Source organism: Oxyura jamaicensis, chromosome 3, assembly GCF_011077185.1.
Source record: "Oxyura jamaicensis isolate SHBP4307 breed ruddy duck chromosome 3, BPBGC_Ojam_1.0, whole genome shotgun sequence".
Lineage (NCBI taxonomy): Eukaryota > Metazoa > Chordata > Aves > Anseriformes > Anatidae > Oxyura > Oxyura jamaicensis.
In genome coordinates, this window is record NC_048895.1 from 95,745,737 (window position 1) to 95,771,806 (window position 26,070).

General features: G+C 35.6%; 1 protein-coding gene across 2 annotated transcripts in view; it reads left to right on the plus strand.

Moving 5' to 3' along the window:
- Positions 1-26,070, plus strand: part of CSMD1 (CUB and Sushi multiple domains 1) — a 1,151,643-nt gene that overhangs the window by 763,190 nt on the left and 362,383 nt on the right. For both annotated transcript variants that reach the window (XM_035319885.1, XM_035319886.1), the window contains exons 8-10: positions 6,982-7,069; positions 15,200-15,324; positions 19,892-20,013. In XM_035319885.1, the coding sequence (XP_035175776.1) occupies positions 6,982-7,069; positions 15,200-15,324; positions 19,892-20,013 (335 nt within the window). The remainder of the gene's footprint in view (positions 1-6,981; positions 7,070-15,199; positions 15,325-19,891; positions 20,014-26,070) is intronic.

Sequence of the window (26,070 nt, forward strand, 5' to 3'; positions counted from 1 at the left end):
GTTTAAGCCTTACTCATAGCTCAGTGTGTGGTCTGCAAAGGACAAATATATAACGGCAGTTTCATTTGCGTGTCAAATTGTTGTTTCTCATTTATGTCATGTGGCATGCAAAATTTTGTATCCTAAAATCTTCCTTTTCATCTATTAATTTTAAATTTTTAAATAAATAAAAAAGAAATCTCCAGCATATTCCAGAATTTTATACAATCATGATCTTTTTTACCTTTTCTCCACATATTGGCATGTCAAGACAATATAGATTTATTTTTCTTTTCCAGCAATGACATTTTTCATTGTTACACGTAAGTGTAACTTACTTCAAGTGCATTTCATAAAGAATATTTGAAATGTTTGAGGTTTGCTTTTGAAACAAAATTATTTAATGAGCCTAAAATTATATCTAGAACTATTATTATTTTTATATATTTTGAATCAAACTTCTCAGAATTAAAATGTAAATAAATGTAAATGTGTGGAACTTACGAATAATAAAGATGTCTCATTAATTAGTGCAGATCTTATCTTGTTTGACTGATACAGTGTCATTGCATTTATGTGTGACTTCTTGGCTGAAAAGAGGCTGCTATTTACATGTCAGATTTTATTTGCATATCAATAGAGAGATAAAGTACTCATTCATTGTAAAGTCTTGTTCAGTTTACCAACTTGTCAGTCTGCACTAGAAAAACTGCCATTTCTTATATCTTTCCACAGTGCATTTTGGGGTCTTTTCTTTAACCTCCAGGCAGTATTTGACAAGGCTGTCTTGTAGGTGATTCTGGTAATTTTTTGGTTTAATTTGAAAAGCATTCAAAACATTATTGAAGGAATATGTGTGCCTGGGTTTATGTAATTCTTTTCCTTTTTTTAAAACCCATAACATTTATATGGTGATATCACTAGGAGAATGTGTGAATGACCAAAAAGACTGCCAAAACCTATTAAAACTGAGGTGTTGCAGCTTGAAATATGGACACCAACTACTTGTTACTATCCCAATGGGTACTGAATAAATATATGTGGTGTAATTCATCTATATATAATATGTATTTTTTTGCTTCAAAGTCTTGCCCTTCAAAGCATGTATCACATGATTTATGTGAACATGAGTAGATCATTAATGTAATTTGAGATTCCAAATGCATCTAAAGCAGGGCAGCTGGTCTGGAGTAGGACTGATACTATAACAAGGGAGACCTTGTGTTTGTATTGCTGCATGAAATGTATGTTACACCATCCCTTCTTCCTGCATAATATTATTATCTGATTAAGGTTAAAAACTTCACAAATGCTGAGTTAAATAAGGATATTAATGTAACTGCTAATTGTTTACGTCATGATCAAGACTTTAAAAAGTCTGATTTCTGTTTACAGTAACTGCCAGTCATTCTTCTGTACTGTTGTGTAAGAATCAGAACATGTGAAACATCTTACAGGAGTTCTAGTTTTACTAGGTTATGTACCAAGTAAAACAATACATGTGACTTCCAAAACTGTCAAAACTATAGTCCACATGACACCATCTGAAAAATTGGAAGAAATCAGGTAGGTTTGTTCTCAATAAAAGAAAGGTCTTTTTATCAAATGGAAATTTGAGAAACCAAATCAAGTCTTAACCATAGAAGTTGTATATAGTCTGAAAAACTGTCCATTACATTAATGAATTCACTTCTCTTCCAATATTTCTGCAGAAAGGCCTCCAAATTCTTAGTTTTGCAGTATAATATGAAGTTCTGGAGTTAAAATTTGTCCACGGAGAATGCTCTGTCTCTATACCAAAGACATGTCTGGTGGTTGAAGGATCTTTGATGTTCTCACACTCTCTGTTAAAAGAAGAAAAAAAGGGAGTTCTCTTATACTCTACAGCAGCTACTATTTCAATAAATAAATAAATAAATAAACCTGACTAGAATCTTTCCTCACTGTTCTCCCTACCCTGTGACTTGAAATACTTTTTCTGATGTTAGTGTCATGGAACAAACACTGTTTTCTCTAGCTGATGGTGTCTTGAAGAACTGTGTGCAGTTAGGATAAAGCATGAAGAATTATCTATGTAAAGCAATATGTTACTTTGATATTTGCCAGCATTATATACATCTAAACTTATTATTTTTGTAAACAGAAGGGCTATACTGAGAATGCATTAAGACCATAAATGACCTCTGGAGGTCATTACATCCAACACTCCTTCCTGCTCAAGCATTGATGCCTGAGGCAGGTGTCCCAAAAGCAGGGCTTTTGAAGATCTTCAAGGAATAAAAGGCTGGTATTAAGAGTTAGAAAATACTTGTAGGTGTGTGATTTAAAACTACTGGGTATCCTAAATTTCTTTGTCATTAAATACAGGCTTTAAAATCTTCAGTTTATGTTCACAATACTGAGAAATATTGCTAGTGTTTTAAGATAAATGCTACTGATTAGTGCATGGCTGTGCCAAAGTTACTACATAATTGATATTCATTTCTAATTTTTTTAATCTTTATATAGGAAAATTACTTCCACTTTCTTTCATACCTTCCTTGTTTTTAAATGTGAAAATTCTAAAGTGAAATATTGAGATGATAGTTAAAAATCAAGGTAGTGTCTGACTGAGCTTTGAAAGTAAAGAGAAGCAATTTATGTTTGATGTGAAAAAGCAAATTGGAACTTCACAGCATTCAACAAGGGGAAGTACAAAGTCCTGCAGCTTAGGAGGTACAGCGTTATGCATGAGAGCATGCCAGGGGCTGACTTACTGGAGAGCAGCCTTGTAGAAATGGATGTGGGCGTCCTGCTGGACACCAAGCTGAACATGAGACAGCAATGGGCTTTTGCCACAAAGAAGGCTAATGATATGCTTGGCTGCATTATGCAAAGTGTTGCTAAAAAGTCAAGGGAGGTGATCCTTTTCCTCTGTTCAGCACTGGTGAGGCCACTCCTGGAGTACTGTGTCCAGTTCTAGGTTCCATGCCTCCACTACAAGGGAGACATGGATGTATTGAAGAGAGTCCAACAAAGAGCCACAAAGAGAATGAAGGCACTGAAGTGTCCCATGAAAAAGACTGAGAGAGCTGGAAGTCTGCAGCCAGGCGAAGGCTTGAGAGATTTATCCATGTCTATAAATACTTGAAGGAAGAGTGTAAAGGGGATGAATCCAGGCTCCTTTAAGTGGTTCCCAGTGACTGGACAAGGGGCAATGGGGCAATGGGCACAAACTTAAAGACAGGAGGTTCCAACATCAGAAAATACCATGCAGATGACTGAGCACTGGCACAGGTTGCCCAGAGAGGTTGTAGTCTCCCTCCTTGAAGATCTTGGATCTTGTCTGGATGTAGTCCTGGACAAGTGGCTTTAGGTGTACTTGCTTGAGCAGAAAGGTTGGATGTGATGACCTCCAGAGGCTACATCCAACCTCAACCATTCTGTGATTCTCTGTTTCTGTGAAATCAGAAGAAAGATGCAAAAAGTATGAAACACTGTTTATAAAGCCCTGGGTAAATGTAACCTTATACAGGAGCATTTTGAGAGAACACAAACAGGTCTTTCAAGGGCACACAGAAGCATTTTTCTTTAAAGGTAAAATGAAAGATTGGGCAAGTGACTGGGTGAATTGAAGAAAATGTCTAAGAGAGGCTTTTAGAAAGTGACTGCAAGGATTAAACATATTCTGGAACAGAGATACTCACATCACAGATGATACTTTCTTGTCCCACATGTTATGGATCTCAGTAGCAGTGGATAATGCTCCACAGCTGTGGTTAAAGGAGAAACAGACAGGATTGAAACAAGATAAAAGTCTCTGACAGGGACTTAGGCATCTTTTCATCTGTTTTTAGTCTGAATGCTACAAAAATATTTTAAGTAAATTAAAAAATACTGGCAGGTAAAGGTTTTAAGCATATTAACATGTAAATATATGCATTTGTATATATGCACTAAAGTCCCTGGTGTCTCAGAACATCATTGATTTATATCTAAAGTTAATAAATGGTTTCATTAATTTGTGAAATTTATTCCTTTTTTCTCACATGGAAAGATAAAAACAGACAGGCTTGTTTTACAGGGAATTGGATTTATTTTGTTATGACAGCATGTCATACAAACACCATCTGTTAAAAAAAAAAAAAAAAAAAAAAAAAAAAAAAACACTTGACAGTTCATTGAGGAAAGTAGAAGGTAAAACTCAAGCAATGTTTATCAAGGACTGTAGACATCCAGGATGATGTGCTGAGTTCCAGACAGATGATACCTGCTCCACTTCAAGAGGCAGTATTTCTCTGGGCAAACGGCAGCCTGATACTGATGTGAGAATGTGTTGACAGGGGAAAGTACTGTCTGAGAGGAAAATTTTGCAAAGATGAGCTTCCATCTGGGGACATCATTTCATTCTGTGGTTTAAGTAAGGTTTCAGTCAACATTTCTTGGTGTCCAAAACAAAATACTTACGCATTTTGTATATATGTTTGTAAAAGTAAAAAATATGTTTGTAAAAAATATGTTTGTTTCACTGCAATGTGTTTCTACTTAAAACATGATAGGAAATGCAATGCTCTCTACCTGGTACTACAGTGATTATCATAAGTTTCAATTTTAGTGAACTTGATATGTTGAATAACTGTTTCTGTCAAATTCATTATTTTCATTTGTTGGTGATTAAGTAGTCAAAAATACTCCAGAAATACTACATAAAATAGTATTACTACATAAATAAATGTATAAATAAAAAATACTACATAAAATAGTATTTTTTTGTTACTCCCAGTAACAAAGCTACATTTCTGTGCCAAAAGTCATAAATATTTATTTGCTTGTTTGCTTTTTTACTGAAAAATTGAAGAATTGCTAGTAGGAAGTCTATTTATTTTAAGGAACACAAGCAGGCTGTTTATTTAGCAATATTTTATTTATTTATTTATTTTACTATAACAGCATTTCAATGCTGACACTTCCTGAGAAACTACAAAATTAAACTCTCAGATTAAAATGCATGTTTACCAGGTAGTAGAAACTTGTCCTGAAAGCCCTTAGTCACACACACAGAAAAATCTTTATTATTCCAAGTTATGGTGAAACTAGCAGGATTGGGCTCTTGGTCTCAAGTGTTTTCAGGATGGTGACTTGTAGGTTTTTTTTTGTTTGTTTGTGTGTTTTTGTTGTTGTTGTTGTTTGTTTTTTGTCCAGCTGGATTGGATTTTTACTTAAACTTTATTTATCAGGATTATTATTATTATTATTAAGAATATATTGCTAATGGAAAATGTCTGGAAACACATTTTTGAAATTACCATTATCTTTCATTACCCTGTAAAAAGAAAGATTTCTGGGACAGACAATATACAATACAATAATAGTGTTAAAGGATATGCAGAAATGAGATGATTCCTTTCCTTTTTTATATTTTTAAAACATTCTATATGCCAAAATAGAAAAGAAACATAACTAATCTTAAAATATACTGTAATTGTTGCAGTTTCTCTATTATAAGAAAAAGCTGTGCTCAAATCAAGCATTTTGGTACTTCCAAGAGCTTTGTCCTTAGTTAATTTTTTTGTAGTGCTGCAGTGCAATTGTTTTTGTTGTTGTTGTTGGTTGGTTGTTTTTTTTTTTTTTTTTTTAGATCTTTAGGTCTCTTGTAAAACACTGGATTTCATATAAATTCATTGCCTCTGATGCTGCTGAAACAGACATAAAGATGTATACCCCTTACCATTTCACTGCACATATCCTGCTTGTCACCATTCTTTCTGACACTGTATTCAATTTGAAATTACATCACTGTGTAGGAAAACCAACCACTTTTTACATCTAATCTCTCCTCACCTTTCAGTCACAATGCTGTCATCTGTAATCCACTCAGGCTTCTGTAATTTATTTTGTGCAGCTAAAATATTAAAACCAACTTTATTATTATTATTATTATTCAGGAAGAACAGTCTGCCTTGTTCTTAATGGTTTCCCCAAAATGTTTTAAGATGAAAATGAGATCCACAAATTTCAACTAGCTCTATACTTTTGTGGAGAAAACAGAAAGACAACAGTGTTTCTATCACTGTTGAAACATCAGTGAAACAACAGTGTTTCTATCACTGTTGAAACATCAACAGTGTTTCAGTCCTATGCAATACATACATATATGTGTATTGGCAAGATAGAAATGTATGTGTTCAGCCTTGCACTCTCTCACTTTTTTTTTTTTCTTTATGACTAATTACTTTTAATTACACATATTCCTTAAACACTATTTTCAGAAGAAGTGAAAATTGAATGCTCGATTTGTTTTGAGCTTTGAGAGGACTACATACCTGATATTAAATTAAATGCCTGACAATCCAGAATGGACAAAATGAACGGAAGAGTGTAGGCCATCTTCTCTTTTCTTTCTTAACTGAAAGCACAAAAAATGAATTTTAAATCTCAATTTCATATACAGATATTCACCTGGTTAAAATACATCGCTCTTTGGGGTTTTCTGTATTTTTATTTTTTTTATGAACTATATCATAAAAATATTTATGCATTACAGTTGGGATCTTGGCTTTCTTCTGTTTCAAGTCTTATGGACAGAAGCTTAAGGGAGATTTAATTTTCTCAAACTGTAATCTCACAATGCCGTGTTGTAAATATTTCAGGAGGTGACTTCGTGAATGTTGTTTTCCCTGTCTGAGAGAAGGCATGGATACTAGGGTATACATAAAATGATGACTGACTATGGGAAATCAATCATTTATTTTTCCCCAGAAGAAAAACATATTTGATTTTTTTTAATCATAACTAAAAAAATAAACAGTACATCCAAGAACTCAATTATATGAGGCTTCTTTTTTTTTTTTTTTTTTTTCTTTTCTCAAAATTCATACAGTTTCAATAAAAAATAATATTAATATGCATATGGTTAGATTCTGGCCATATAAGTTAATTTATGGGAAAATTGAGGAGTCATCTTTTCAGGTCCATGACTAATTTTTTTATTATTATTTTTATTTTTTTACTTTTATTTTGCAGTGACCCAAGGTGGGGATGCAGTTGCATCTGATACATGTCCTGATCCTGGAATTCCTGAAAATGGGAAAAGGGTGGGCTCTGACTTCAGGTAGGCACATTTAGTTATATTTGTGACCAAGAAGATATTTATAGGTACAGAACATGCAACTGTAGATATGCATTCTCTCCGTAGTTCTGAATGTGTTGAATCTTTGTCAAAATTGTTCCAGTCTACTGCAGCTCTTGATTGTTTTATGCTTTCATTTATTTTTTTAATCTAATGTATTTTAAAAAGGAATTTTACAACCTAATAATCTTGTCTGTGTATGAAAAGGCAGAACCCTCTGGAGACCACTGAAGAGGGAGCAGAGAGAATTGTTTGTTTTCCCACTATATAAAAGTTGTTAAAAGGCTTGGGAAACATAGCAACTTCATTGTCTGAGACTGGGATGTATGTTGTCTCCTTGCTTTGTTTTTCAGACTATGTTTTTATTCATTAAAAAAAAAAAAAAAAAAAAAGATGAAAAGATGAGGTATGAGGTCAAATAGACTCCTATGGGAGAAGATGAAGGTTTTTCTTTCCCTCTTGGGGGAAAAAAAAGACTTCAAGGTGTTGCAGAGAAGAGGGTCAAAGCAAGGAGGTGGAACCTTCAGCTCATGCAGAGATTTATAAATTTTCAGCAGGGAATGGACAACCAGACCTAAGAAGGAATGGAAAGGAAAACTTTATAGGAATTAGAAGAAATTGTGCAAAGGTCTCTGCAACTCCAGAGCAGGTTAATCAAACCTATTGCTCCTATTCTTCAAAGCAAGGGCAAAACGGACAGGGGAAGAATTATTTTAAAAATCATTCTATTCCTGAACTAACCTTCTCTGGATTTTTCTCAATTTACCCTCAAAGGAGTTTGAGAACTCATAAACAGCTCCAATGTTAAGAGGATCAGCTGTATGCAAGGTCATGATTTCATTACGAGCTGGACAGTAGTTAAATGTATTTTAAAAATAATGAACTGAAATAAGCTTTTCAATAAATAGGCTAAAAGATTCTAGAAACATCCAGCAGATGTTTTCTGTTATCTGTTCTATATATTGTGATTCAACTTCGCATGTACAGCTGCTGCAAGGGAAACTGTAAGCTACAAAAATATTATATGCCGCTCCTCTCTGAAGGTCTGTTGTTTTACAAAAACAAATGCAAGTTTTATCTAGGCCTTAATTAATGCTTAATGTATTGAGGAGAGTAACAACAGCTGGTAGAAGACTAGGTAAAAATGGGATACTAAAATCTAGTTATTTATTGAGATGTTTTGTGTTGTCTGTGTGTATTCCTGTATTTACAGTGAAACTTGTATATATCTGCTGATATTTTCAAGAGTATTTTACTTTAATATCTGTAAAAGTATGCATCAGTTTTCCTCTTCTGTTTCAGCACTCTCCTCATTGCATAAAGGGTACAGAGCATACCTCTTCTTCTGAATTCCTCCAAATCAAATACTTAGCTGAACAAATAGCAAGAGGCAGCATCTAGAATCACTCTGCTACTAGTGGAGAGAAACAAGCATCTCTAGAAAGATTTAACCTCTTAGCTTAAATGTTTGATGCAAAATAGAATGAATTCACACTGGAAGTGAATTCTCACTCCATTAACTATAGATACGAGTGACTTCAGCAGGTCAGGAGGGTGAGTATATGACATACAAGTGGCTGAGAGAGCTGGGTTTGCTCAGCCTCAACAGAATCTCAAAATATTGTTGCTGTCTACATCTACTGAATTGGAGGGTGCATAGAAGAGAAAGCTGGATTCTTCGCAGAGGTGCACAGCGACAACAGCAGAGGCAATGGACACAAGCTGGGGCATAGGAAATTCCTATTAGATACAGGATTCTTTAATTATATATATATATATATATCGTGTGTATATATATATATATGTATATATATATATATATAGTGTGTGAAGATGGTCAAACACTGGAGAAAGCTCTCCAGAGAGTTTGTGAAATCCAGGGAAGCATCCAGTACTTAGCTGAACAAGGTTGTCAGCTCACTGTCCTAACTAAACTTGCCTGGAGTAGATGTCTCTAGATTAAATGTCCTCCAGAGGCCTCTTTCACGACATGCATCCCAGAGTCCTGAGGGAACTGGCTGATGTAGTTGCCAAGCCTCTCTCCATCATACTTGAAAAGTCAGGCCAGTCAGGTGAAGTCCCTGATGACTGAAAAAAGGGAAACATCACTCTCATTTTTTAAAAAAGAGGACCCGGGGAACTCCAGACTGGTGAGCCTCACCTCTGTGCCTGGGAAGACCATGGAACAGATTCTCCTGGAAGCAATGTCAAAGCACATGCAAGACAATGAGGTGATAAGAGACAGCCAGCACAGCTTCACCAAGAACAAATCATGCCTGACCAATCTAGTGGCCTTCTATGATGGTGTGACTGCATCATTCAACATGGGAAGACCAACCAATGCCATCTACCTGGACTTCTGTAAGGCCTTTGACACAGTCCCGCATGACATCCTGATCTCCAAATTGGAGAGAGATGGATTTGAAGGGTGGACCATTGAGTGGATAAAGAATTGACTTGAAGGCTCTAGCCAGTGTGGTCAATGATGTCCAGGTGGAGGCTGCTGACAAGCGATGTGCCTCAGGGGTCTATCTTGGGATCAGTGCTCTTTCATATCTTTATCAACGACATAGAGAATGGGATTGATTGTACCCTAAGCAATATTGCAGATGACACCAATCTGAGTGGTGCAGTTGATACAACAGAAGGAAGGGATGCCATCCAGAGGGATCTGGACAAGCTTGAGAAGTGGGCCTATGTGAACCTAATGAGGTTCAACAAGTTCAAGTGCAAGGTTCTGCACATTGGTTGGGGCGATCCCAAACACGAAGACAGACTGGGAGAAAAACTCATGGAGAGCAGCCCTGCAGAGAAGGACTTGGGGGTTCTGGTAGATAAAAATATTGACATAAGCCAGCAGTGCACACTTGCAGCCCGGAAGGCCAACTGTATCCTGGGCTGCATCAACAGAGGCCAGCGGGTTGAGGGAGGGGATTGACCCCCTCTGCTTTGCCCTTGTGAGGTCCCACTTGGAGTCCTGCATCCAGGTCAGGGGTCTGCTGCACAAGAATAATGTTGTTCTGTTAGAACAGGTCCAGAGGAGAGCAAGGAAGTTGTTCAGAGGGCTGGAGCACTTCTCGTATGAGGAAAGGCTGAGAGAGCTGGGACTGTTGAGCCTGGAGAAAAGTGGTGACCTGGCTTAGTGGTGACCTGGCTTAGTGGTGACCTTATTGCAGCTTTTCAGTACCTAAAGGGGGCTTTTAAAAAAGATGGAGAACGACTTTTTTTTTTTTTTTTTTTTTTTTTTTTTTTTCTCAGGCAGACAATGGCAGGACAAGGCAGAATGGTGTTAACATAAAAGATGGGAGATTTAAGATTAGAGGTTAGGATGTAATTCTTCCCTCAGAGGGTGGTGAGGTACTGGAATAGGTTGCCTGGAGAAGCTGTGCATGCCCCATCCCTGGAGGTGTTCAAGGCCAGGGATGAGGCCCTGGGCAACCTGGTCTAGTGGGTGGCATCCCTGCCTATGGCAGGAGGTTGGAAATAGGTGGTCTTTAAGGTCCCCTCCAACCCAAGCCAGTCTATGTTTCCATGATTCTATGATTCTATGATTCTTTCAAAGTGATTTATTCTATGAATCTATGAATCTTGTGCAGATTTTAAGTGTTTATGTTATGTTTATTATATAGAATGGGCTGAGCAGACTCTCATCTAGTTATGGCGTATGAACAATCGTTTTGCAATGACTACACGTGCATTGTTAAGCTGGAAGAGGATAGGAAAAAGAATAAATTTATTTTCTCCTGTAGGCTGTAGCCTGAATTTGGAAGAGAAAGGGATCTAAAACTATTTTGATGAAACAGGTGTAAACATCCCAAAATGGGAGAGCTCAACATGAAATGAGCATGAAATTATCAAGAGGAAAAACCCCAAAGAACCTTAAAGTTCAAAGTATATTTTAAGATTTCTGAGATCATCTAATGTCAAAGAACCCCAACAAACATACATAACTATATTATGATGACAACCTCTTATGACTGAATGTAAGTAATCTTAAAAGATTACTCTTATGGGCAATGCTTACTCAATTGACAGAGCAAGGCTATTCACCTCCTTCCTCCACCCCATTCATCCTCTAGTAATACTTTCACTTAATGTATCTTCCTGTTTACAGGGAAAAGTGAATGAATAAAGTGCTCAGAACTAGCAAAAGAAATGTCATGTAAGATATGATAAATAAAACATATCAATATACCTTGATCACTTATTATTTCTTCGCATGTTGTGGGTCTTCAATTCTGAATATTATCTGAGAGAAAAAAAAATAATATTTTGTTTCTAAACCTTATTTATCTGAAAGCTAATTATGTACTGTCAGATGTTTTTCATGTACTATAAACTCATTTTTATATCTCTTTAAAAGCTATCTTAGCTGTTTTAAAGTGTAGCTATCTATGTCTAGTTTGATACTTAAATAGAGAATTTGGCTGGAATTTAGTTTTTCTTTTTCTGAAATAAAAAATTAAGCTCTTCCACATTTAAGGGAAAAATACCATTGCTTGCATGTCTCCAGTGCAATGAATATAAAACACTGTGGAGGCAATAGTTTTTCTTTCCTTTTTTTAAGAGTTGAGTATAGACACCAGAAGGAGCTATTGTTCTTGTCAGAAGAATGCCAACTTTAGATATTAATCTGAACTGAGACATATGAAAATGCACATTATTCAAAATCTTTTCCAGTCTGCTGAAAGACGTGTTGTGAGTGGGATTGATGGAAGGGCAGAGGGTTTATTTTCAAGTCAGCCTGATAGCCAACTGTATCAGTGATGACAAGTTCTTTGAAAAGGGTTTCATTGTTTTCAGCACAATAATGGCATTCATTCTAATATAACGCAGGAAAAAGGTATTGAAATATTAACCTTTTCATTCTGTCCTTCTGCCATGCTTTTACTGTGTTCGTTCAGGAAGCAGGAGAGGCAATTTTCAGTGATTTCAAAGAACCCATTGGATATTTGTAATCATTTTGAGGGAGAAATGGCAACTCAGACTTTGCTATATAAATGAGGACATAATAAATGTAATTTTGGGTCAATATCACAATTTATTTTTGTGGGAGATCTGAAAACAAAAGAACTTTTAAATGAGATTGTAAATGGATATAAATAATTACATTTCTGCTCCCCTTAAACATTACGTATACATAATGTAAATATGTATGGCACATAGCATTGTGAAAATACAATCACCTTGTACAATTCCACTGGCATGTGTAACAAAAATAACTTTTAAATTTTCAAAACTCATTAAAAAACAATTTAGCATCCTATAATTTATTACATATATTCTTTTCATATTAAAATGGCTTCTTTCAGTAAAATCCCAACTTTTTTAATAATTAAAAATTTTGCTTTTATGTAGTTCAATTCAAAATAGAAGGAAAAAATGAGGAAACTGATTTCTCCCTGTTGAAGTACACATAGAGAATTAAGCAAAACAAAGCAAAACACTTCCAGTGACAAAGATTTGCTCAGCAAAGAGTGAGGTAAAGATAAGAACAAAAGAAATTAAAAACATTTGTTTTTAACAATTAGAGATTAAGTGAATTAATCATTCTCTTTGAAACTGGAGATCAAATTATTTGATATATGATATTTGATTATTTGAGCCTTTAAAAGGACTCCTCATTTTTGTATGGAAAAATGTCAAAAAGAATCAACGGGAGACGCAGCAATTCTGAAGTTGCTTAGAGGATAAGTGTAGACTGTGTGGTCCAGATGCATCACATCCCCTGAGATACTTATTTAGATAGATCTGATTGTCTGGAAACAGAAAATACTCTAGTGACTTGGCTCACCTAACCTTCCTCAGTATCAACTGTTCTCTTATATTTCTAGTTATATGTCTTGATCCAGATATCGGTATTATATAATAATTATATATATGTGTGTGCATTTTATTATTCAGTCTCCAAACCATCAAGATAGTATACAAACTAGAAACAACAACCACAAACAAAAAACACCTTAATCTCATGCCTTCATTATATTGTCTTAAATGCATTTCAGACATGGATGCAATTTTTATGTCTCTTTCCTTCTTTACATATATTATAATCTGGCAGTCTGTACCTCCATTCCCCAATATTTAGAAATTTTCTTCAGGATATGTTTTCAATAGCATTTTGATTATTTTTGAAAGCCTTTGCAGAATTAAAATTACATTCAAAAATACTCTTATGGAAAGCATCAGTTGTCAGACTGATGGCATAGACCTGATTTTTCACAATAAGTGCTTCAAAAAGCATGGATCTTACTGGTATTAAAGCAAGTTTAATAAACAGTGGAGCCATACATAGACCATGTCCAGAACTATCTCAGTCATTCTAGTAAAACCCATGACTGCTTTTCTGTAGCCTATTTAAAATTAATTAGAATTTTTGAATTAAGTTTCAAGAGATTGTACATGTTAATGCCTTTAGCTGGCATTCAAGTTTCTTTCCACCCTGAACTCTAGCACTGAGGAGCTTTTGAGTACTTCATCTTTCTACCTTGCTCTTCAACTTGCTAGATTTTGCTAGATTTTTTGGTTATTTTTAATATGTTATAGTCAACATGTTGTGGGTTTTGTGTGGGACTTAGCTGATACAATATATACAATAATAAGCTGATACAATAATATGCAATACAATATAGCATATAAATAAATAGCAAAACAAATTAAATCATTGAAGTGTGTGGTTTAAACTAGTAAATTTTTATGTATCCATGTTTATTAATAAGACATGTTTGTCCTTGCGTATATTCATTTGAGGAATGTATTTGGAATCATGCTTGGTCACTTCTTCCAAGGGTTTTAAGAATGTTCTAAAGGACAGTAGATAATGGCAAATATAAAATAAAATTTTAGAAAATTCAAGTCTTCAAGGATTTCATGCACTTCCCATGACATATGGAAGGAAGGGGCTAGTGCTTTCTTAGATTTGTAGCATCTCATTCAAATTTTAAAATATTATTTTTTTTTTTTTAAAAAAAAGATCTATTTAAAGTTTTGTGAAAGGAGTGTTGAAGTACATCATAGTAAGCAATATAGTTTGTCTTTGGGGGGTCCTCTGGATAGCTAACAGAATAATTGTTCTTGAAGGTAGAAACAAGCTGGCTGCTAGTAAATGAGATTATATTTACTTTTCTCCACAATACAATTTTAACCACTGACCTTTGATTGCCATTCATCCTAAACATCCTTGGTGTTTAGGACTCAGTGACTAGAAGGGCCAAACTGATAAATCCATTTTATTAAGACCACTTAGTTCACAACAAGAGATTAACAGATACAGACTTAAAAGCACAAGAAAGCTAACAGCATGATTATGGTGGGGAACAAGAATGTCACAAATAATTGGAAAGCTTTGGGACAAAAATAAATAAATTAAGCAGAAATTTAAATACCGTTTTAGAAAACTCTGAAATACAGTGACAGTTTATAGTTTATGAATTCTACATAAATGTTGGTCATCATTGTTCAGAATGAAATTCTTCAGAAAAAAAGAAGTTAGAAAATTTCAGATTTGCAAGTGTATCAGCAGTACTTCAGTCCTAAGTAGTTCCTATTAGAAATCCTAAAGTTAGCATTTTACAAAGTTTTTAGCAGAAAATTTCAACAAAGTTGAGAATTTTTCATGAACTACTACAAGTTGCTGAAATTATATTTCCTGGTAATACATGTTAACAAAATCCTATATCTAACTGCTTAGGATTTCAGAGAAAATTGAGAGGTTGAAATTATTTATGGAGTAAATTTTCTTGCTTGAAAGAACAGTGATTATACATTTCGTTAACAAATGTATCTCTTGATGCATTCTTTAAAGTCATTGTTTAAAGGATGAAACTTAGTATCACAATTGCTTTATATGCCTGACCTTATTTCTCTAAATGGTAGACAAAGTGAATACAGTGGAACCATTCCCTATAGTTTAAGATGTTTTGTTTGTTTGCTTGCTTATTTTACTACATATAGTAATGATGAAGTAGAATTTCCCACCCTAATTTGTTCATTTGGACCTGGAAATGTGGTCATTTGGTGGAACTTTTTTTTTTTTTTTTTTTTTTTTTTTTTTTTTTGGTGACATTAGGATATATTTTAATTCTTTCATTCTTCCTTCCCTTTTTCTACCAGGATGGGTGCAAGTGTACAGTTTTCCTGTGAAGATAATTATGTGCTGCAAGGTTCTAAGAGCATCACTTGCCAGAGAGTGACAGATACACTGGCTGCCTGGAGTGACCACAGGCCAATTTGCCGTGGTAGGTGATGTTCTTGGGCTTTTTTCCTAAAGTGTAGAAAGGTAATTTATAATTTCTGTACAGAAATGCAATAGAATGATGTTTTAAAGGAAGCAAAATTCATTATATATATATATACACACTGTTTATATATATATATATGTAACAGTATATTTTCAAAGATCTTTCTGTAGCTTGAAACCTGTTAACCAAGTCAATGAGCAAAGACGCAGAAACAATATTAAAGAGCTAATTCCCTTTTAACAGTTTAACATTTAGCTTCTTCTATTATCAATTTTACATGTTAAACATTTTAAGTAGAACTAGTTCAGTTTGACTGAATTGTAAATGTCCTCCCCCCCTCCCCCCCATTCCCCCTTTATGTGCGGGGAGACCTTTTGTTTTTCTGTGTGATCCTCCATGGGCTCAGACTGCAGCGTGGAGATCTGCTCCACGTGGGACCCATGGGCTGCAGGGGGACAGCCTGCTCCACCAGGGGCCTCTCCACAGGCCACAGGGGAACTTGTGCTGTGTGCCTGGAGCACCTCCTGCCCTCCTGCTGCACTGACCTTGGGGGCTTCAGGGCTGCTTCTCTCTCTCCTTGCTCTCCCAGCTGCTGTGTGACGGTAGTTTTTGTTTGGTTTTGTTTTGTTTTGTTGTCCACTTCCTGAAATCTGCTCTCCCAGAGGCCCACCCAATGTTATTCCCTGGCTCAGCTCTGGGGAGGAGAACTTGAACAGCAAAAGATGGAAACTTGTGGGTGGAGATTAAGACTGCTTAACAGGTGAAGCACAGCTGCACATGCAAGGAAATTGCATGTGCAATAAGGAATTTATTCAGTACTTCCCAGTGACAGGCAGATGTTTAGCTATTTTCCTGGAAAGCAGGGCCTCAGCACAAGTGACAGTTTCTTGGGAAGACAAATGTTATAACCACAAAAGTGCCTGCCTCCTCCTTCTTTACCTGAGCTTTTTTTTGTAAACCATGATATAATATGCTATGGAATATGCATTTAGTCAGCTGAGGTCACCTGTCCTGGCTGTATCACCTCGCAATCCCTTTCCCACTCCCTGCCTATGTGATAGGGAAGTAGAGTGAGGAACAGCAAAGGCCTTGATGCTGTGCACTGTTCAGTAATATCTGAAACACTTGTATATTATCAACATTGTTCTAGTCTCAAATATAAAACAGCGCCACGTGAGCTGCTATGAAGAAAGATAACTCCATTTCAGCCAGACTCAGTACAAAAGTCTATAAAAGCTCAATCAGCGCTTTTATAAAATTATATTATATATATATGTTATATACATTATAGTATATATATATCTTATATTAATTATATAAAAATAAATTATTACAAGCTATGTAACATGGGTAATGTTACACAGGCACATTCATGTAAAGACTGGACATCTAAAACATAATGTTATATCTAAAGAAAAAATCTAAATATATTCTCTTAGTAATTGGTTTCACACTAATGTAGAATAATGCATCAACAGAACTCCACTGTTCATTATTGTTTGTTTGTTTGTTTGTTTGTTTTCTTTTCTCCTCTCTCCTGACTTTATTCTTGCTTGCTAATACACTGTAGAAATGAGCTGAAGTAATTTATGCATGGCAAAAGTAATGCTCAGCAAAAAGGGTCTATTTGCTTCTGAATTATCTGTGTTGTTACTAGTGTTTGCTGTTCCTTCCAATTTATTATCTGCATATATATCTATTATGCTTTACTGCCTCTAGTAAACTGCTAACAAAATAGGATAAATTAGTCTTATACCTCCATTAAAACCTCAGTCCAGAAAACAAGTTGCTCTTTCCACAAACATACTTCCAAAACTGGAGCTAAAATTTCACAGCTGTCTGAGAGTTGTTAGATGGCTGCTGGAAGTCATTTCTACGTTTTCTAAGCACAGTAATATTATTTATGCTGAATGGTGTATAATTCTGGTTCAATATTACAACATTGCCTGTGGTGCACATTTGGGATGGTGAGAACTGAAAGATATAAATTTTAGTTGCAACCCATATTATTCCCAATCCCCTTGCTGAGCTTCAAGATGCCTGTACTCCTGGTGCTCACACGAAACGTTTAATAATAAAATACACAATGTAGAACTATTTGTAACATTTTGCAACCAATCATCAACTTAGCATGGAAAAGCTGATAAACTAAATGCAACTACTGTGGGCTTAATGACTTGCAGCCTAAAAGACTTAATGAAGAAGATGAACTTGGTGTTTATCCTGGTGACTTACAAAGTCAACAACAAAAATCACAGGAATTGTGTTATCATTAGCAAGCACCTTCGTTATTTACTCTGAACAGTAGTAGTTAAAGAGAGTACTTGACAGTGGGCAGCCAGGATGGCACCACTCTGAGGTGGCTAGGACTCAGCCAGAGACCCAACAGCCAGAGCCCACCCCACCGCCCCAGGACTAGGACTAGGACTAGGACAGCCAAGGACACTACTACAGTCCCAGCAACCTCCCTAGGGCTGGGACAAGGCAAGCCAGGGACAAGGGCACACATGGGTTGGGGTCAGGATCAACAAAGTCTGTCAGTGAGTACAAATATTGCTGTATCAGAGCTGCAGGCAGATACTCCTGAGGCATTGCTCAGGTAGAGACTGGTAGTCCAATCCCACCCTGAAATGGATCCCTAGGGTCCACAGCAAGGTGTGGTGGGAGGCCCCAGGTAAAGCTTGTCAGGGCAAATTAGGCCTGTTAGTGATGTCAAGAGCCAGCTGGTGCTAATGTAAATGGTCACATTTTATTGAATTCTACACAGAAACCTGCCAGCAATAAATTATTGTAAGTGGGTCCCTCAGTACAAGGACATTGAGGTCCTGGAATGTGTCCAGAGAAGGTCTATGAAGCTGGTGAAGGGTCTGGGACACAAGTCCTATGAGGAGAGGCTAAGGGAACTGGGGTTGTTTAGTCTGGAGAAGAGGAGGCTCAGGGGAGACCTTATTGCTCTCTGCAACTACCTGAAAGGAAGGTGTGGGGAGCTGGGGGTTGGCTTCTTCTCAAAGGTAACTAGTGATAGCACTAGAGGGAATGGCCTCAAGTTGTACCAGGGGAGGTTTAGGTTGGAAATTAGGATACATTTCTTCTCAGAAAGAGTAGTCAGGCGTTGGAATGGGTTGCCCAGGGAGGTCACCGTCCCTGGGGGTGTTGAAGAAAAGGTTGGACCTGGTGCTTAGGAACATGGTGATGATCTTGAAGGTCTTTTCCAACCTTTATGATTCTATGATATACAAGGCTATTTAGTGTTGTTTTTTTTTTTTTTTTTTTTCCTTGTTTTTTTCCCCCTGCCCCCCCCCCCGGGGTTTTTTTTTTTTTTTTTTTTTTTTTTTTTTCCTGAATCTCAAATAAGAGACAGATAAGAGTAAGAATTTGACTGAAAGAAAGATCTGAGAGAAAGGGAGACGTTTCCAAGCCAGGAGAAGAGATGGTATAAAGTGTGTTTGAAGGCTTCTTGTCACCAAACTGTACCTCTGATTATATCCTACTGTACTTCGTGCTGGATTAATTAAATTAATTGTATAAGAGCTGGAATGCTAGAGGTAACTAAGAGGTAACATGTAGCAGGATACTTAAATGTGATTAGTTCCTTTTTTTTTTTTTTTTTTTTTTTTTTTTCTCCCCCCATGCTAAGCACAGCAAACTGTTTAATAAGCCTCAGTGATACTTTAGTAGAACTATATATTGCTTAGGGTGGGTTGGTTGGTTGGTTGGTTTTGTTTTGGCTTATACTGAGATTGTTATGGAAGATTTCCTTGCAAGGTATCTAAATGTGAAGTGAAATTCATAGAACTTTATTAGGACAGTTCCTATCATAAAGGTAGCCAGACATTTTTACTGAAAACTGACTTATGTCTGACTCAGTGAACTATACAGTTAATTCTCAAAGTCTAGTCACGAAGGGCCAAGGGCTGGTAACAGACTGTGGTGGAAGGATAGAAAATCTGAAAGCAATTTTCCTGTAGTTTCATTATTTCCTATTTGTACCAGTCATACTTCCATTAATCTCTAAGATGAGGCTCACAATTGATACTTTATTCCTTTCTAATCCTTTCTAATTTTGTTTCCTCTGGTGTAAAGAACTAAGACAGCAGATAAGTTCAAATTTAGGGTAAGGATATAGCATTACATCCCACGTGCTGTCTGGGATTTCTCCAGCTGTGGAGACCTCACAGAGGAGAGCACATACTGATCTTTGTCACATACAAGCAGTGATATAAATAGAAGACTCCCTCCAACCATTTAAACAGGGTAAAATTCAATCTAAACAGAATATTCATATGGTAATTCAGATTAATTTACCTAAAGCAAAAATAAAGAAATGTAAACATTGGGCTGATTAAATGAAAAGTGCCCATGTCCTTCCTCTGTATGTAAATTTTCAGGATTTTTTTTTTTTTTTAACTAGATCAAATATCTTCCAAGGCAGTTTGTTTTAGAATATTTCAGCATTGTAATTCTTTCATAAGAAGTTGTTATTAGTACTATGGCAGTTTCATAAAGTTTGCTTTTGACTGGTTGTTTTAATTAAAATAATGTTATTTGCTGTTTGTCATTTTAGCTAGAACGTGTGGTTCTAATTTACGTGGACCAAGTGGGGTTATTACATCACCAAATTATCCAGTTCAATATGAAGACAACGCACACTGTGTGTGGGTCATTACAACAACTGATCCAGAAAAGGTATGTTTTTTTTTTTCTTTGTCTCAATTGAAACTCAATAATTTTTGATCTGTCTTAAAGTTATTTCATACATATTTGAACAGATGTGTGAATCTATGAGAGTGTGTGTGTTCATTTAAACATGCAAATGACAAGAAAAGACATGTTAAGAAGATATACTGGGATCGGGGGGGGGGGGGGGGGCGGGGGGCGGGAGAAAAACATTTTCATATCTGTGAAAATGTCCCCTCATAGTAATAGGTCTCAGTTACAGTTTCCAAATGATAAATGATTTCTAAATGGGATACATAAAATCATATTCAAAATAACATTCCTAAATGAGTTAAGAGTTGATGGATTTTTCAAGTTGTATAATTTTGTATAATTTTTCAAGTGTATAATTTTGCATGAAATAGTGGCCATAGTTCAATGTTCTTATTACATTGCAGAGCATCAAGGTACGTATCATGAAAAACAGACAAAAGTATAAAACTCACACTGTGGACCGCTTTACTGTAGAGCAAGCTCTCTGTGAAGAGGTCAGGTGTTCTCCAGTAGCAAACTGAACTGTTGTATTTTATTCAGTATGGCAATTATAGGTGACTATTTATGAATGACCTCTGACTTCTTAAAGTCCTTTAATTTTACAGAAACTATTAAGTCACATAGCATTTTTAAATATGGATAAGCACTTAAATAGGAAAAGTGTCTGACAAATACATCTACTCCAGTTTATGTTCAGTAGTATGTAGTCTCTATTTTATTTTGTAAAATGCAATATATTTTACAGGAGAAAGCTTAATTGTGTGTTAAAATTAAATATGTGAAATTTGTGTTAAGAAAACAGGCTCTCAGTACCTTAGATGTTTTTATTCTGTTTTGTTAATGTTTCATTCTAATTTTTCTTTTCTTGACTTTTCAAAAATATTAATTAAGCATTGTTTTTCATATTTATGGTAAAATGAAGATAGTTATCTGCTTTCTGGTTGCAAGAGAATTTAACTATAATACAAAAATTGGTACTGACTCTGTGGTGCTATTTATTAAACTGTGTAGCATATATGTTTTCTATGGAGGTTCTGACTTGTGAAGAGCACCAAACCTTAGCCTACTACAGTAATACACAAGTTCTATTCATTTTGTACAATATGTTTCTCAATTGATTTTAGGTTTTAGTAGGGTAGAGCATTGGTGTGCTAGCATTGGTGTGGTAGCATTGGTGTGGTTTAATTTATTGCTCTATTTGATTGACTTGAAAAGGCACTCTAAAGTAGTATTCTGTGGGCAGGCTGATAAGTCTATCAGTCACAAGAATATGCTGAAAGAGCTGCCTACCCAAACTGATCAATTCTTATGTTCAAAATGAAGAGACATGAATACAAGGCTTGAAGCTTTCACGGTGTGTGTGTGTGGGGGGGGGGTCTACACTGTTTAATTCAGCTGGTTGGAAGCTGGCATAAAGAGCGTTCCTAACAGACAAATTGAGAATCACAGCGTAGGAAAAATATGTAAAGCTTTAAGGTTTTTAATTTCAAACTATTTATCAGATATGATGGGTAACAGGGAATTAGGTGTATTTTATTAGTCTTGGATTTTTTTTAGCAGTGAAATAGAGGAAGAGCTTTTTCTTCACATTATGCATCTCAGAAGGATAGATATTTGCTTTAGGACCATGATGACTCTGAATGTGCAGTCTTAAAATCAAACATGCTTAAGATATCCAGTATCCTTGCATGACTTGCTTTCATGTAATTTCTACATCATCTTCATTAGTATGCATCAATACAAATTAATATTGAGATTTCTATTACTAAATAACTAAATCTAGAGTTAACGCATACACTTTGGGATAATAAAAGGTATAAAGGAAAGTGCTTGTATATTACAGACTGTCTGACTAAAATGGAACTTATTTTTCTTCGAAAGAAGTAGTAATAATCTTGCTAGTATTTTGAAACCTGTGAACTTTATTAAAAAAAAAAATCCATTACAAAAATGATTTCCAGGCTTCCAAAATAATAAGTTGATTTTAAGATGTGCTGAAAGTTGTGCAGAATTTCATCCCTGACTTTTGTTGGAGTTACGAATGACTGACCTCTTGAAATTTGAAAAGTGTATTGAAGGTCTGAGCTTATATTGAGGAGCCTACTATTTTGCCCTTCAGGTTTGAAAATATTTATGAAAATGCTTAGGGTATGTACTCCATTTTATTTACCAAGAATGTAGACAGTTCGTGACATCTTACTGTGTATTTTAAATTAGTTTTGGCTTATTGTAGGAGTGAGTTTGTCCTTTCTTCTGGTTAGATTATACATAGCATTTTACAAGATAAAGCACTATTTCCTCTTGCCATGACATTCAGTACAGTGTAAAGAATGTCATCTATTTGAAGAGGTGCACTTGCACAAAAGAATGGAACATAATGTGCTGGAATATTTTATATATATATATATTAACTTGGCATTCTGATACTGATGGGAGGAGACTATTAAGGAAAATTAAAGCCAACTTCATCTTCCTGCAGGGACAGTCATATAGTTGCAGTTCTTAACCAAACATATCAAGATCAGTATGAGTTAGACATTTTTCTAACATTTATTTGCCTTTAACTGTTCAACACACAATTCTAAATTAACTTTGGTTCTTCTCCTGTTCAATGGTATGGTATTTCTGTTAGTGCTTTTTTATTATTTTGGAGCGCTGATTTTCCTCACATACCATTTATTTCTTTCCTCTGGGTCTCACTATTGTAGCTGCTGATCAGCATCCTACTGAATCCTTTATTAGAGCCTTAGTACTTATACAGCTTTATGGTGCCCTTCTGACTGTCTGTCAAGTACACCTTGTAAGTTACACAAATTTTGGGTAACCTTGTTTTAGTTGTTCTGTTATGCAGTTTCTCATCTTTTTACAACCAGTTTCTTTGGAATGCTCTTGTGAGATCTTACTGATCTGTTGCCATTGTATCTTTCATGTTGTTAGGGTAGTGTTTTCAGTATGTGGCAAGTGTGACTCTATCCCTTACTGTTTAAATTCATCTGTCAGGCTGTGCATAACTAATGCCTTGGATCTCCTGCTGCTTTCACTATTCTGTGGTAATGCTGCTGGGTGCAGTGGCTCTCGTTTTTAGCTTGATTGATAGGAGGGGCAGAGTTTTATGTTGTTTCAGCAATGACTCCTAGTCTATTACAGTATTTTCCTGACTAACTGGGGTTATGTATAGTAGATGTGACATGGGCTACAATTCTTAGTTAAATGACCTTGTAAGTAAGAAGGGTGTTCCAATTATAGGTGGGCTTGTTATTCTTTTTTGTTTGCTTTCCTGAATAATGTACTTTCTCATCAGTACAAAGCATAGATATTAAGTTAAATCTGCTTGGGCCTAGCAGCTTTATTTCTCTTAGTAGTTCACTGGAGTTGTCCAAAATGAAAATCCCAAAACTACAGGGAAGAAGTGAAGTGTCATGTACACTTCTGTAGAGCTGAGCCCCCAGTGTTTAGAATAAACTTGGCATACACCTTAATATAAGAAGATATTTCTGATTTATTGCCTTTCAAAGCACATGAGGGAACTTCAGGAGAACATTCTTACTTGGGAAAACCTTCCCTAGGTCACAGATAGGGAATCCAAATATTGTTAACCTTGGTTTTAAGATAACCTCTTTTGAGATTATCTTGCCCAGGGAAGTGGTTGAGTCACCATCCCTGGAGGTCTTTAAAAGACGTTTAGATGTAGAGCTTAGGGATATGGTTTAGTGGAAGATTTGTTAGTGTTAGGTCAGAGGTTGGACTCGGTGATCTTGGAGGTCTCTTCCAACCTAGACTATTCTGTGATTCTGAGATAACTTGTTCTTGCAATGTGCCCTGAAACAGCAATCTTACTAAGTAGCTTTTTTTTTTTTTTTTTTTTTTTTTTTTTTTTTTTTGAGACTGTCTTGCTATTTCATGAATTGGTTCAAAGTTTGTGGTAGCTTAGATCTGATCCATTGCTGATGTCCCTTGTTTTAACTTGTACAAAACATATGGTTCCTCAGATCCTTACTTCCATGTAAATAGGAAGCAATAATTTGCAATGAATTCAGAACCTTTGTGTCAATATACCAGTTTGCTCCAATTAAATGGTATTATTGTGCATTGTTTAATATTGGAGTGTTATTTAGAAAGCCTGCTCATAAATAGCCTGTTTCTTTAAAGCATCATTACAGACAGCACCTCTTCTTTCTGTGTCTGGTCAGACCATGCCACCACAAGTAATAGGATGTTTACTAATGTGTCTGACATCTATAGCACTTGCAGTATCATACTGTTCTCTGGCTGGGGTAGGAATATCTTGCTGAGCATCATCTATCTCATCTCTACAGAGACTACCAGAGTGCTGCCATAGTATTGATTTTTTTTTTCTCTGTAAAACTGTCCTTCTTTTTCTGTACTACAGTTTTTTTTTTTGAGCAGTGAAGACCTTAATCATTAAAAATGTGTAGCTCTAAGAACTACTTACACTACATTTTTGTTTGTTCTTGGTAATATACAGGCTCATAGTAGTGCTTTGCTCTAATTCTGTTTCAAAAGTCCCATTATAGATTAATAGAGTGGGAAAAAAAGTGAAAGCGTAGTGTTGTGTACTCTTTTGTCTTTCACAAAGTGTCAGCTGAGTTTTGTGCCACTTTTAAATGTGCTCAGTAGTTTGTACACATCTGGGATTTTAATAAAATACTTATTACTGTAAAATATTTGGGGAAAAAAAAAAAAAACTTCTTACCTTTCTGTTTTGATAAGCTGCCTACAAAACAGTTGTACTAAATCAACAAAACATTAGGTTGAAAAGGGTATTCCTGTTATAGCAAGCCAAAACAAGTGGTAGTGTATTTTTGTACTATGAGGCAGGCTGGTGTGCCCTCTGGTGGGGCATTTTGGCCTCCCACCACTACATGTCTACATCTAACGTACCTATAGGTTTTTAGGCTCCTAACTTACCAACTGAAGTTACACATGAAAAATCTATTCCTGAAAGCATAGACACGTGGGGGTGAGTAGAGAGATGTGGTGTATGCCTGTCTAAAGAAAGTCCCTAAGACTTGGCATAATTAAAAGTGCTGAACACAGTGCTGAGAAGATCCTTTCAAGTGTTACAGTCCTATATTACTATATCTACCTCTTCCTGTCTTTAGTTTATTAAGGACCTTTGACTTTTGACTTCCTGTAGAGGATGAAATGTTAGCTAGCTCTCTTGTGTATAATGCAGAAGCCTCCTTGGTTATTCACAAAGAAGCAATCCCATCAGTATACAAATTCCTGTACTTTATGCAAGGTGGCTCCCCTGGCTTTCATTTAGCTAGGGAAAGCTAACTCAGCAGTGGAGGAGTATCTGATGATATCATTTATTTCTTGTGCATTCCTGGAGAAGTTACTGCCATTTGGCTTTTTGATTTTTTCAGCCCCATCTCATGTATAGTCCAATTTCTTTTGTTGATCTTCTTTTACACTTAGATGGCAGATTTTCACACATCATGACAGATGTAGGAAAGGATTATTTTGAAGAGGATTGGCAGATTTAATGGTATTGTTCTGATATTTATTGATATTTTGATATTATTGATACAATCTACTGCAACTCCTTTTTAATTGTTTGTCATCAATGCAATTTCAGGAGCAAAATGACATAAATGTCTTAGTTATATCACTTTTGATAACATTTGAGCTTGTAGCAGTGTTATTTATTTTTAAACAGTAATATGCTTTTATGGAGGTTTATAATACATTGCATTAATTTAGTATGGATTATATAAAAATACAGGATTTTTTTTTTTTTTTTTTTTTTTTTTTTTTTAAATAAAGTGGCATATTTATATTCTGTATGTTTGTTTTTTTTTTTTGGTCAAAAATAACGTCCTTAGTTTTGCTTTCATGATATCAGCTAGGTCTTCTCTGCCAAGACTTATCTGTGGGGCATGAATTTTAAAAGCCTTAGATGGATATAGGTATGATATGCTGAGTTAGAAATTGTGATTTAGAGGGGAAAAATTGTATGTTTTTCTTTCTAACAATACATATGTGCAAATGTCAGGGTGGAAAAGCTGA